Consider the following 14,492-nt stretch of genomic DNA (forward strand, 5'->3'; position numbering starts at 1 on the left):
ACAGCAAATACAGCAAGATATACATACATATACCTACCTATATATGATTAATGATTAATTAATTATACAATAGTTGCAGCAACAGCAAAACGACGGCAAGTCCATGGCAAACTTAAACAAAGCAAAAGCAAAAACAAAAAGCTACTTTAACAAAAAAAATTGAGTGAAATAAATAAAACAAAGAAAAACAACAAAAAAAGAACAAAAAAAAAACCAAAACAACAAAAAATCAAATGACTTTTTTCTCTTCTCACAAAATATGAATAAAATTGAAGTAAATTGTATTTGTAATAAGTATTTTCCTGTGAGTAATGAAACTACAGCTTAGAGATCCACAGAGGAGACACCGAAACAGAACCCGATTCAGAATATAATAGAAAAGAGATATAGAATACCGATTACCAAATACCGATTACAGATCAACATATGTACATACATATATGAGAGAATATGTAGTCGTAATTTACCAGAGTATTAACCAAACTACATATACATATATATCTATTTATATGCATACATATACATATACATATATAGATACATATATAGTACATATATGCATAAGCAGTAACGTACATTTGATGTATACTCGAGTTGAAACTTACTTAGCCTAACCATACATACACATATGTTGTACGTGTATTCTCTGTGTGTGTGTCTGTGTGTAATTCAATGAATTTAAAGCCCTAAAACCGAAAACCAAAAACCAAAAGAAACCAAATCGATCAAATCAGATCACTAAGATCTGTAAAGTGGAATGAAGCAGGAATGAAGAAACAGAAATTACAAATTATCCTAACCAAAGAACTCATCCAAAGCCTCATCCAAAACACAAAGCATCCAAGACAAGCAATTTATGGTTACCAAAACAAGGAGTCTACTAATATATGTATGTATGTATAACTTTGTAGAAACTTGCCGAGCAAAACCGAAAGATAGTAGCAAGTTATAGGCCCCTCAGTCTCAGACTCAGTCCCACTCCCGCTCCCACTATCCCTATCGAAATGATAGCCTACTCAATTTCGATGGCCTCGGGTCGGGGCCAATTTTGACTGAAATTGATTCGTTTAGTGTGTATTGTATTTTTGATTTTTGTGTTGCTTTGAAGTGCCGCAGAAATATATCAGTGTATATATCTATATTAATATACATACGAGCATAGAGTGTGTAGAGTTTATGTTAACTCCTTGGAGCATGTCCCATTCAAGATATTCGCATATTACTACTAACTATAGAGAGATCTACATACAGTGCATACGTGTATACAGAATAATACGAGTATATAGAGAGAGAGATCAGCATTTGTAGTACAGGTTGGCCAAATTTTTTGGATTACTTAGCCAGATGAAACCAAAATGAAAACTATTTGTTGTGCTGTTAGCCGTAATTGAGAACTTTTTTTTGAGATAACTTAATAATAAATAACACTAAACATAAAGAGCAGAAAACCCACTTACCAAAAATGGCGGAGAAAACCTAAAAAAAAAAAAGAAAAGAGGGCAAGAGATGATGAATTAATACAAATGATTGAAAAGGCATGTTTTGTACTATAATGAAATGAAAAACACCAAAGACAAAGACAAAAACCAAAAAAAAAAAAAAGAAAGAAAAACACAAAACAAAATATACAAAGAATATACTACAAGAAATACCATTAAAATGTGCGCTGGCGACGGTTGTTAGAGGACATACCGCTTGAAATGCTGATGGGTAGTATAGGGGAGGCAGCATTTCAATCGAATGGATGAGGGATGAGAGGGTATATACATATATATAGATGGGAGATATTATATACATAGAGTTCAGGTAACGCTGGCGTTACTGGGAAAACAGTTAGGCATTTTTTTTTGTTTTTGGAAATTTATACAATTACATATACAAGGAGCTCACCAACAAGCAACAGACATCACACACACACAAGACACAACACAACACAACACCGAAAGGAAAGTGAAAGTAAAGGTGAAGGGGAAGGGGTAAGCGGAAGCGGAATGAAGATAGAGATCTTAAGCTTTCCGGTTTAGACACGAAGTGGAACCCGTCAGAGCGGAGACACGAGCATGTATGGTCAGGTCAGGGAAATATGAGCGAAATAAAATGAAAATGAAAATAAGCACGATTAATAAAAAATGAAAATGAAAATGAGAAATTACCTACCAATGAACTTCATCAGGCGTACTAGGGCTTATCCAGGCTTAGTCACTTAAGAATACTTATAACTACAACTGGAATAAACTACGAGCATACCGATTAACAGTCTTTCTTTGTTGTACTTCGAGTATTGGTATTGTTTCGGTTTCGTTTCGACTCTCTCAGAAAACCGTATACATATACACCATATGTATATTATATGTACATATATATGAGTAAATGTAGTTATGTGTGTATGTGCAGCGTAATCATTAATGAAGTTAAACCAAATTTACCCCAAGAAAAGAGAAAAGAAGCAAAGTCATATACGAGTACATACAGAAATGCATGCAAGAGCAAGTAACGTAAGTAGCAATGATAACTAAGAGCAGAGGTCATTCAGTTTGCCATTAAACAGAACCTCATGTCACATGAACAGCATAAAGAGCATGGAAAGTGGAAGGTGGAACAACAAGTGCGATACATAAAAAAGAACTACACAAAGAGAAATGAAAAATGAGAAATTAATAAATTTAAATAAATGAGATGATAATATTTAAAAATACTTCAATTGATCGACTCTTTCATTTCCCGACATTCTGCGGGATTATTTATGGGGATTCCTGCATCCGGTATTAGATAGCAGCACCGGGCGAAACAGGGATCTCCGTATCCCCATCTGCAGGACAAACCCTCCAATAACTACGCGGTACTAGCCCTCACCTCTGTTGCCTGGATCAACTTATCATAGAACAGCAGCACCTTATTGCAGCAGTAAGAAGGTAAGGCATACTTTCAGTCTGAGCGGCAAATATTTTGTTACAAATTGTAAGGTATATTTGAGGGCTATATATTAATTTAGAAGTTATGACATAGTTTCAGACTAACAATGTATAGACTGTATGGGCGTGCCATGGCTTCTTGTGATCAGAAAAATATTCTCTATTCTACCCAGCCATACGTATTTTGTTTTTTCGGCAATTTTTTTACCAAAATAACCGCGCAATGGCTTCCTGTGGTCGAAAAATGTCCCTGATTTGATGAAGTCCTTATCAAGGATCATAGATCATATCGAGGCACGTGTGCTGCGACCATAACGCTACAACTGGTTTATTTCATGATCTTTTACACTAGGGTGCTATAAGCAAAGAGCATCGACAGTAGGACTCTCGGTGAGTGCGGTACTCCCTGCTGGCTGATTAACAAATTTGGACCAAGCGCTGCTGCCACTTCAGTGTCGTCTGAAGCTGCTTTCTAGATCCAACAGCTCGCCACTGAGGCTTTGTCGGACTTCAGCCCTAGCCCTAGCTGGTTCCAGTTTTTCCAGAACTAGTCAATTGCGATAGTCGGTAAGAACCAGTAGCGTAGAAAATGCTCGTTTAATCGACGTACACATGTATGTACTTGGAGGCTCTGAGTGCCAATTGATAGTCGTTATCCATAACATCTTCTCTAAGACATAGCGGGGTATACGGGGGAACATGGCGCCGTTAAAATAATGCTCACTGAAATACAATAAAATATGTTTGATTAGTATTTGTCCTTTATCATGGAGGAATATGAACCGATTGGTCGAGGCACTTCATTTTGCGATCAAGAACATTTTGTTAATCGATTGAGATGAAATTAAACTCGGAAAAATATATACAGAGTATATACGGAGTATATACAGTCCGCTACCTTTGAAAAATGTTTCCTAAGCATCAGATTTCCTTCCATTCTGTTCAGCTTGCGGCTGTTACAGAGCATACGCGTCTCTGGAAAAGGTAGCAAGAATCGAATAATAAATTGTTATGCTGAATCTAGTATCGTTGGAAAAATCGGTTGCCATAGAAGTTACAGATATGCAGAGTCCGTTTTAATTCTTAAATTGTTGTTACCTTTATTTGAAATCGATTTTTATCATCGCTATGTTGTTATACATAATTTTTCGACTATAATTTCATTTATATATTATGGTTGTTGCATGTAGGCTTAATTAATTCATTTAAAATAAATTCATTAACAATTCGTTAGAACAAAATAGGTTTTGTTCGTGGATAATAATTAGAATAAATAATGGGAACATGCTGAAAGTTGATTCATTGAAATTCAAGCACGGAAATCTATCTAATTGATACAGCAGCGCCAAGAAGCGGCTTTTAATTAATTTGACCAACAATGACTGGATTTTTTCCAGTTCAAGCGAATGTTCTTTACTTTAGTTTGTTCTTGTTCTTTGGGAATCAATAAAACAAACAAACAAAAAAAAAAAAACAGAAAAAGTTATAAGTAAATTAATTAATAAAAAAAAAGAGTTGCTTCCTTGCTATGTCTTTCTCTGTAACGATTCTAAGTGCCTCTGTGGGTTGATCTGCTCTGTTTTTTTTTTACATTTTGTTATTCCGTCAAGTTTTTGAAACTCCCTAAACTTTGGTATAATATCGTACTGATTATCGTAATTTGATGACGAATGAAATCGCCCTGCTGCTGAAATGCGATTCACACTCAATATCTTTAGAATACTCTCTGTCACAATTAATATCATCAAAATGGATGTACACGTAATGTTTTGCATAACTGTTTTCGGTTATAGTTACATAATTCTAGAGAAAAAAAAGTATATATATATCAGATAATCTGCCATTTGCAACCCTTATAAACTGGTGTGGCGTGTGGGATGTGGGATGTGGGTGGGGGTGGGGTTGTGGCTCGTACAAATTGCTATTAGCTACAATATTGAAAAAGGCTTCGATGCCAGTGGGAGAAAGCTGCCAGTTGGGGGCTGGGCTCAATTCTCTGCATTTTGGTTGTTGTGCTTTTGGTCTCTGCTGCGGAATACCGTTCGCTAATACCGTTCTCGTATCGTTGTCTATCGTTTTCTTAGTCTCGAAACTACGTTTTATATTTTTAAGATTGCAACTAATGGATTGACTGTCCGAAGAAAACGGAAGGAGCAAAAACACCGACATTTTCAAACAGTGCTAGCTTAAGAACTTAATAAATTGATTTGGTTGCAGCTGCAGCTCCAGGATGGGACAGGTGTGTCTCTCTGGGTCACATTATATAAGTCGTATCGCATATATGTATATATATATATATATGTATCAATATCAAGGTGCAAAATTGAACACGCTCGAACACGTCCCTTGCTCGATTCCTCTCTCTCTATCTCTATCTCTCTCTGTCTCTAATCTGCTCTCCGCCTAGACATCGATCACGCTGTCGTTCTTCTTCATCTCCATGAGATGCGTTTGCTTGAGCTTCTCCTGCATCTGGGTGAGCATGTCCTGCATGCGTCTGATCTCCTCGTCCTTTTGCAGCAGCAGCCTGTCCGTCTCCGAAATGGCCGCATCGAATCCGTTCGTCGAGCTGATCGAGTCGCGCTTCAACTTGCCGCGCTCCCGCAGCGCATGCTGCGAGATCTGTGAGATGCACTGCGCCCGGAAGTTCTCGTAGTGCACATCCTGCAGAAGGAAAATCGAAAAGTAGTCACATAATGTGCACCATGGGCACAGGGCTGTGGCTCACCTGTGTGGTATCCTTCAAGTCCTGCATGTGCGTGGATATCAAGAAGGTGCGCAGCTTTATGAAGTCGCTGTGCTCCGGATCCTCCACATTGACCACACCCCAGGGGTACTGGCGGCCGCGCACCTTCTTGCCGGCGACCTCCAGAATGGTGTTGCTGCCAACGACGGCGAACGGAATGGAGGCCTTCAGCTCGCGGTCCTGCTGCTTGAAGTCATCGTCCTCGTCGGAGTCGCATTCGGGGAACTGGTACAGCTGTATGTGATTGTCCTCGAGGTCCTGCAGTATGCGCTCCTTGAGCTTGCGCACCTCCTGCTTGTTCAGGCAGTCCGCCTTGCCAATCACCAGCACAATGTTCACCTTGCGATGCAGCCGCCTGATCAGGTCCAGATCCATCTGTCGCAGGCTGCAAGCAATTGGATTAGTTCTGCTCTTGCCACTGCCTTGGGTGCGGCGGGTCTCACCTGTGCCCCCAGGGCGGAACAAAGTAGAGGCAGCAGTGCACTCGGTTGTCCTGTATGTTGCGCCGATTCAGTCCGCTCTCGTCGGTGAAGTACTGGCGGAACTGCTCGTCGATGTACGAGGTGCACACCCGCCAGCTGTCCTCGCAGTTGATGGCATCCCCGAACCCGGGCGTGTCCACCACAGTGAGGCGCAGCCGGACGCCGCGCTCCTCGATGTCCATGGTCTTCTTTTCGACGCGGGTCGTCTTCTCGATGCGCTCCTCCACGTTGGGCATCTGGCGGTTCTTGTACAGGTCACCGAGGAAGAGGCTGTTGATGAGCGTCGACTTGCCCAGGCCGGACTCCCCGACCACCATCAGCGTGAACTCGAAGCCACGCTTCACCGACTTCCGGTGCACCTGCTCCGGCAGCGTGGCAAACCCAATGTAGTCACGGTCCTTGTCAAACGAGGGTGTCTTGGCTGCAACAAGGACCGAAAACAAAGGACACAAATGGGTTAATCGGTTGAAGGACCGCTCTGCTTCCAGGCAACTCCATGCTCCATCAGTGCCTCATTAGGCAAATGCATTGCGAATGCGAATGCGAATGGAATGCAGTGGGAGGGCCTTTTAAGTGGAGTGACACTCGAAAGAGAATCGCTCTGACTCCCGACTGCTCCACCGACTGGCTCTTTAAGCCATTACTTACACATGGCTCTAGGGAGGGAGGGGCTCTGTTCCTGTTCCTGCTACTTGTTTTTGATAACTCTCCTATCCTGGACTTCCCTTTCCTTGCGTGCCCTTCCCTTCCTTACGATTCGTGTGTATACCCAACCGAAGCCTACTTAAGGCGTAGTTGGGGGAAAGCCTCGCAATTTTCTTTCCTGCTTTTCTCGGTCTCTCTTCTTCTCTGTTCCTGTGGTGTGTGGCCTTGTCCGTCCCTTTGGTCTTTTGTCTTTTCTCTTCTTGGTTTATAAACAAATTTACAACATTGTTTCGCTGTTTCGCTGTTTGTTGCAATTGAAAAAATCCCCGAGTTGAGTGAACACTTTATTGTTTTTGTTGGCAGCAGTAGTAGGTAGTAGGCGGAAGGCGAGTTGCAACTGCCAGCCAGGAAACTGCCCGAAAAGCATCCAAAATTTAATAGACTCTCTGGCACTGGCACTCTCTCTCTCTCTCTCTTGCTCTTAAGGATGTAACAATGAACAAGTGGCAACGCCAAATTGCAACCGCCCGCTTTTCGGGCCTCTCTAGTTCTACCCCACTATAGTGCTTAGGCACGGCACTCTCTCGGCGCCTGCGCCGCACAAACTACGACTAGTGGAAGCCCCGAAAATGTGTGCCATGCCACATGTTGGGCCTGCCACTAGCCTCGAACGGGGAGGCCAAGAGCGGTGGGTGGCCGTGCTGCCAGACAGCCGGGACAAGATCCATTTACGATCGATTCTTCTACCACAAACCATCCAAAAATCCAGAAAAATTCCTAGTGTTTAACTCTACAAAATTGCCACCTTTTTCGCTCCGGCTTGAGTTTAGTTTTGTATCCGCTTGAAGATACTTTAGAATCTAGACAGGGCAAAGTACTGTGCTCTTCCCTTTCCTGGCATATGGCAGCCCTGGTCGATTGGGATGTTGTTCACCCTGACAGGACACAGGATAAAGGGGACACACCACCCACCCCTTGGCACACACACACACACACACACCAAAGGGTGGCCACGGGAGACAGTTACGTTATTGTTTCCGCTCACGTACTGGCGCTGCTTTACATCTAATCGAGTTTACGGCACGCCAAGTGGGCCAAGCCGCGCAAGGCAAGGCCAAGGGGAAGAGCTACCGACTCCCAGTGCAGGGTGCAGGGTGCAGGGCGCTGGGTGTCGACTGCCTCACCCTGTCACAACCCCTAAAAAAAAATACAAGCCCCTTGAAGCACGCACGGCTGTTGAGGCGTCACGTCACACTCATCGAAGGCATGATGGAGAAACAAAACAGGAAATCACAGGCTAGGGCGAAGGGGGTGCTGACCCAGCAGGTCCCCTCCCCATTGCGCAGGGTATCCGCGAGGATAAACATCATCTTGCAATTGCAGCGATTCGCGGGTGTAAACAAAAGATTGAACTTGTTGTTTGTTTACCCAAGTCTTGGGGCAGAGAGATAGTGGCAGTGTCCACTGGGTGGGTAGCTGCCTGTATCTGTATCTGTATCTGTATCTGTATCTGTATCTGTATCTGCATCTGTCGGATAAATGTGCGAAATCGGGCTAATGAGTGCATTCACTGGAAGATTGTCATTTATAAACAAAAACATTGGAGCGCTGTGGGAACAGGGCACAGTCGACTCTGCTCTTTTAGGGATTGATGGTAAGGGACGTTGGGCTTTGTCGGGCTTTGGGCGATGTATTCCACATTTTGCAGTCTGTAGTCCCCCTCCTCCTCCTTCTCTTCCCACACATCTGACAAAAATCTGAGCTCTCAATTCGATAAATCAGCCAGTTAGTTCTCCGTCTCTGTCTCTGTCTCTGTCATTGTTCTCACTCTCTCCAGCGCTAGAGAAAGATCTTTATCCAGGGGGCTCCCTCATCCTATTGTCGTGTGTTTATCCGAGGAAAAAGCTTTTGTGTGGGCGTTGCAGTTTTCATATCTCTTTCATCTTTCATCTTGCCCCCGCCAGTGGATGGATAGCCCCCACTTTCGTGCGGTTCATTGACTAGACTTATCGCTGTCAGCGTCATGGGAGGGTCTGGGTCTTGGTCTAGGGCCTCTGGGGCCTCTGGGGCCTCTGGGTCGTCTGGGGTCTGGGTCTGAGTCTGTGACTGGGGCAGACACCAGTCCCCCACGCAAATCGTTAGACCAGGCCGGGGTGGGAGGGTGTACCCCAGAGAGAAGAGATGGGTTGATGGGTGTCAAACACTTGAGCATTTATCGTTAGATCGGATTCATCGGAGGAGAGGGCCGAGGGCTGAGGTCTTGGGAAACGTTTCAACACGATCTCGATCAGCATTATGACAGACCATTTAACATATGGCGACACATCAATTCGAATCTCAGTGCCCCACTCTCTCTCTCGCTCTCTCACTGTGCATCTTTCCATGCCTCCATGCCGCTACCTCTTGTGGCATCTCAATTTCATTTCAATTAAGTTCAATTCGAGATGTGGCAAGCTCTGGAGCAGCTACAGTTCGAGAGTCTTGTTGAACGCACGAGTGCCCCAGGCATAGGAAGAATCCCAGAGGGAGTTGGGGGGTGCCAGAGTGCAGAAGAATGAAGTGCCTCTCGATGCAGCCATTGAACGTGCATTGGCATCGGCATCGGCATCGGTTGGCATTGGGTTTCTGGCCAGAGTTCGGATCGGTTTGGCTTGGCCCCAGCCTCGGAGGCATTTGCTAAACAAACAAAAGGCAAGCACACGCACACATAGACACTGCAACTGCAACGAGGCATCCACAGCCAAGGGCACTCGCTTGGGCCTTGCTGCTGCTGCTGCTGAACTGTTCCATAAATAGTTGCAACACCGCTGGCTGCTCTCTGGCTGCCCGCGGCACGCTGAAAACTTTCAAACAATTGACGGCATTTGAAGTAGCTGCTGCCCAAGTTCACCTCTCCAGCCTCCTTCTGCGTCTCTTGGCACCTTTCAGCCAGTCTTCCATCACCCTTCCAGCCATCCAGCCATCGGTGAGGGCAAGGGTATACCCTTGTGTTCGAGTGGCAGCAGGAGACCTCCTATTTGTTTGTTCTGCTCTATATTCCCTCTATATCACCGACTATAGGGTATCCCATAGTTGCACAAACATTCCCTCTACTTGCCCCATGTGAATCTCTAGGCTGGAGCATTTTTTTGTGGCTGAAGCTGGAAAAATACCAAAAATATATCCATTCGATTTGGGCTTTCGATTCAATTTCGGAATTCTTTAGTTTTCCATTTAAGGCATAGAATTGTTTATGTTGGAAATGAACTCCACGGAATATACAAATACATACGGGTGTGTATTGTTCGTATTGGATCGGATCGGATCGGATGGGATGGTATGGGATGGGGGGAACAGAATCATCGTATAATCCAACACAATTGAGAAGCTCTTGTGCGTCTGATCTTGTTCTGAAACGGATTTGACATTCTTTCACTTTTCTATTTCTAGAAAACAACCAAAATGTGTGCCATCACCGCCCCCCTTGCATTCAACCCTTTTCTCAGTTTCCCCCAGTTCGAATAGAACAAATGTGACAGCTCTATGCACTGATTTCCCTAATTGCTATGAAAATTCCATTCCCATTTCCATTTCCATTCCGAGACTCATGCAAACGCCCCCACATTCGGGAATAGAACACAAAACATCAGAGAGACGAGCCAGAGCCAAAGCCGGAGAACATGTGTATTCATTTGGCATAACAATGAATGTTGGCTCTTAATGAGCTTTTAAATGCTAATAATGCTGCATTTTGAATTGCCGCTAAACAATGGAGAAGAGAAGTGCAACTGCAAGTCGGAAAATGGGTAGTGACTCAAAACAAGCTACTTTAAACAATGCGAACATTATTCCTTTAAAAGTATCAATCAATACATTCGACACCGCTATCGCCTACTCCTACTCGAAGAGCCGTCTCATACGAGTATTTCCAGAAATCGTACTCGCACTCGCATTCGCACAACTGAGTCTCTTGTTAAATGCTGTTTATCTTATCACGTTCGCTTCTGGGCCAAAGGTATGGGCATGGGCTCTGTGGAGCTGCCCGTTCTTGGTCGGGCCGTTTAAGGCGTCCCCCTACGATCGACAGCGGCACAAATGCTCATCGAACACTAACGACATGTCAACCAGGAGTACCGTTAGCTGCGGTCACGTTGCCCCACACTCCCTTCGACATGGCCATCGCCAGTGCCCCAGGGCCGAGCGATCTGCTATTGGGTGCGGCTGCCGCCAGCTAGAAAGTAAGAAAGGAACGCCGCTGCCACCAGAACTTCCAGATACCCTCCTACTGTGATATTGAATTTACATGGAATTAATGAGACTTCTGGGCGTTACAAACAGCCGATCACAATCGAAGTGCCTTTCCGCAAAGGGTATACAAAAAATAAAAACAAAGTCTACGCCCACCAAAAATGGGCCGTTGCCTTTGAAGCTTACAACTCCAAGACCCAGCAGAGGCAGTGGTAGCAGAGCTAGAGACAGACCCAGAGACAGAGACAGAGCCAGAGCCCAGACTTCAGACTGCAGACCCCAATCCACAGACCAAGTACAAGTCCACGTCTAAAAGCAAGGCGAAAGCGAAGCCAAAACGAACAGATACAAAACAAAACAAAAAACAAAAAAGGAAAGGAAGTTCGCGGCGACTTTCCATGTTTTTTTGCTTGATTGGAAATGGTTTGGATTGGATTGGGAAAACGGCTGCAGTAAGTAGCTATTGCCCCTGAAGCTGAAGTGCGTCCACCTAATCTTAGGGAGATCAGATCCCATGGACAAAATACCTACAGATCATCGATACCGACATGTAGACCCGTTTTCCCCGAGCTCTTGAACTATTTTAGCCTTCTGTAAGCTGCAACAGGAATCTGGGAATTCCTGTTGCTCTCATTGTTGCCTGTTGCCCATTGTGCCCCCTGGTGGTGGCGCCCTTAAAGGGATTTACTCACGTTTTGGGTAGAGGGGTGGACGAGATTTTCCTGCCTCAAAGCTGCTGCTGATGTTGTTGATGTTGTTGTTGTGATTGTTGTTGTTGTTGGCTGGTTGAATGCAACTGCTGCTGCTGGTGGCACTGTTGTTGCCATTGAGGCTGCTAATGGCATTGGCCACTATGCTGCTGCTTCCACTGCTGCTGCTGATGACGCTGCCAGAGACCCCACCAACCCCGCCGCCACCCAGCGATGGGGGCTGCGTTAAGGGCAGCGGAGGAGGCGGCGGCTGGTGTTTCATTGATGTTGATGACACATTACCGCCGCCGAAGAGGCGACGCTGCTGTAGAAACGCCGTTTTGTCTGGTTTTTCTGTTGCAAATGTTGCAGTTGCAACTTGGTGCTGGTTCTAGTGCTGGTGTTGGTGCTGGTGCAGTCGCTTTTACTGCGCTTCTGCAGCTGCCACTAGGCGACGATCAGGTCCATTAACTAATTATTTCAACTGTTGAACCGTTATTTACGGTTGCGCTTATCTAGCTCTGTGCTTATCGCTCTCGTAGGTGACGGAATCTGGTGCTAATAGATAGACTGAGAGAGAGGGAGAGGGAGAGAGAGAGAGAGTAGTTTAAGAGAGCTGGCGATTGCAAAAAAAGTCAATGCAATTATTGACTTTTACGGTTTCAATGCAAGAGGGTGGAGAGGGAGGTTTAGGAGTACTCCGTTTTATGTGTGTATTTGTTCTTTCTGTTTGTGTGTGAATATCCTGCTGACACACTGATTGAAAACTGCATATTCAATGAGCGAGTGAGAAGAGGGGCTGAAAAACTAACGGTGCTTGCAGGCAGCTGCTGCTGCTGCCTCACCTTGACCTACACGAACACTGGGCCCAAGAGAGATGCGCTTGCATTTGAAATGTGCAAGCCAAAGCGAGACAGCAAACACACAGTGACACTCACACACAAACGCACAGAAAGCAAATAGAGACAAGCACTGGCAATACAAACGAAAAACCAGGAAAATATATTAATTTACACGCACATCGTTATTAACTATTTCCGTTGCGGTTTCAATTTGCGTTGCGATGGTGCGCGTTGGCGCATTTTTGTTGAAAAAAAACGAGAACCGACCCGCGGCAAGTTTCAAAGCAGTGTGACCGCGGACTTGTGACAAAAAATATACCTTCTGACCCTCAGAAACATACCGAAATATACCGTCTCTTTTTAAAAATATACTGTAAATATACTGACGAATTCAAGTTCTACTTTACATATTCCTCGTTTTTGATCTTCTGTGGAATATTACTGGCTTTATAGAACTTTTAGCCATGCCCACATAATTTTATACGATTCATGAATAATTTTTCTATTTAACTGGTTTATTCTAAATACTTGCTTCTATTGCATTTTGTGTAAAAAAAGGTTTTAGCGAAAATAGTCAAACAAATAAAACGCAATAAAACGTAAGAGAAAAATCGTCCAATTGCCCAATTTCTTTATTCCGTTGAATAATGCTGGCTAACTAAAACCCTTAGTTCTGCCCACATAATTTTATGCCGTAAAAGAATAAATTTTCTTCAAGATTGGCTAGTTTTTAGTCCTTGCTTTTATTGCGTTTTGCGTAACAAGTGGTTTTAGCGAAATAGTCAAACAAAAAAAACGTTCCTATTGTTAAATTTTGATAATCTGTCGAATATTATTAGCTATATAGAACATTTTGCCATCCCCACATAATTTTATACGATTTATGAATGCTGAATTTAAGGACTCGTTTTTTTAGATTCTGTCATAAATAATATTTATGATGACGCGGCGGTGGCTGAACGCCAGAACCGAAGACTCTAGAACCCTTGGCGCACGCGCCCTCTTTTTGAACCTGGCGCCTTTGGATGCAGTATCGATACGGCAGCACCCAAACGGGGCTGGCCGCTGGAGGGCGCCAGATTTAAAAAGAGGGCGCGCGCGCGCCAACTGATTTAAAGTGGGACAATCAGCACCTCTTCGCAGGAAAAGGGAAAAAGAATTGGGCCGCTTATCCTGGGAAATATATCTTGAAATATGCTCTCAGAAGGAACAAATAATTCGTAATATCTATTGGGAGCTGGAATCATCGTTTTTCAATTAACTTTTAGCAGGGTACCCAGGGTTTTTGGCTCTGGCTTTCGTCTACCGCCGCGTCATCATGAGCCAGCAAGCACAGCAACGTTGTGCATGTAGAATACAGACAATATGTGCTCACAAAAATACAATCGTATGCTTTGTTTTGTTTGGTTTTTGTTTTCTCTTGTGATTCCAGAATATTTTAATGTACATATTGGTATACACGAAATATCACATTCTGTTTCATTTTCGGTTTCTGTGCTTAGCATTTTTGGAGTTTGCAGTTTTTGAAGACACTTGCCTCACAATATAAGAAAACTGTTATATTGTACATGCTTTAGATGCCAATATTGGTTAATATAGAATACGCAAATTGGATCTAATCCAGAAAGTTCGTTTGCGACATTTTCGGTGAATGATCATACATATGTACATATGTACTGTATGGTTAGAGGTTCTACCCTACTGTGGCGGCAATCGTTGCGTTACAGCAAGCCGATTGCTAGGAAACTGAAGCGGGCTCTTTAAGTTTGCTGGCTGACAAGGGCTGCCTGCCATTATTTGGGCAGTTTTAAAAGGTTTTCAAAGTTCGACGCTTTCAGAGCGATTAAAACCTGAATATAAATTGTTTAAAATAATGGTGCACCATACGAAGAGGGCCGGCATTTATTTGCACACACAAATTTCTGGAAGTGGAGCATGGCTGGCTGGCG

At 43.8% G+C, this 14,492-nt stretch overlaps 1 protein-coding gene across 2 annotated transcripts; it reads right to left on the bottom strand.

Moving 5' to 3' along the window:
* Positions 1-4,333: 4,333 nt before the first annotated feature.
* Positions 4,334-12,847, bottom strand: LOC108164090 (septin-5). Of its 2 annotated transcripts, XM_017299683.2 has the most exons (5): positions 12,722-12,847; positions 11,705-12,271; positions 6,102-6,561; positions 5,641-6,043; positions 4,334-5,576 (listed from the first exon to the last, which is right to left on the bottom strand). In XM_017299683.2, exons 2-5 carry the CDS (start codon positions 11,982-11,984, stop codon positions 5,316-5,318), a joined length of 1,404 nt encoding a protein of 467 aa, XP_017155172.1. In that variant the 5' UTR covers positions 11,985-12,271; positions 12,722-12,847; the 3' UTR covers positions 4,334-5,315. The 2 variants fall into 2 exon arrangements, with proteins under 2 accessions (XP_017155172.1, XP_017155178.1); XM_017299689.2 differs by lacking the exons at positions 11,705-12,271; positions 12,722-12,847 and adding an exon at positions 6,789-7,175.
* Between the last annotated feature and the right edge of the window lie 1,645 nt (positions 12,848-14,492).

Source organism: Drosophila miranda, chromosome XL (assembly GCF_003369915.1).
Source record: "Drosophila miranda strain MSH22 chromosome XL, D.miranda_PacBio2.1, whole genome shotgun sequence".
Classification (NCBI taxonomy): domain Eukaryota; kingdom Metazoa; phylum Arthropoda; class Insecta; order Diptera; family Drosophilidae; genus Drosophila; species Drosophila miranda.

Excerpts from the sequence above, each read along its gene's own strand:
- LOC108164090 (XM_017299683.2), bottom strand. The coding sequence starts at position 11,984 with ATGAAACACCAGCCGCCGCCTCCTCCGCTGCCCTTAACGCAGCCCCCA. Across the intron at positions 6,562-11,704 it reads TCCACCCCTCTACCCAAAAC|CCAAGACACCCTCGTTTGAC; the intron begins GTGAGTAAATCC and ends TCCTTGTTGCAG. Across the intron at positions 5,577-5,640 it reads ACTTGAAGGATACCACACAG|GATGTGCACTACGAGAACTT; the intron begins GTGAGCCACAGC and ends TTCCTTCTGCAG.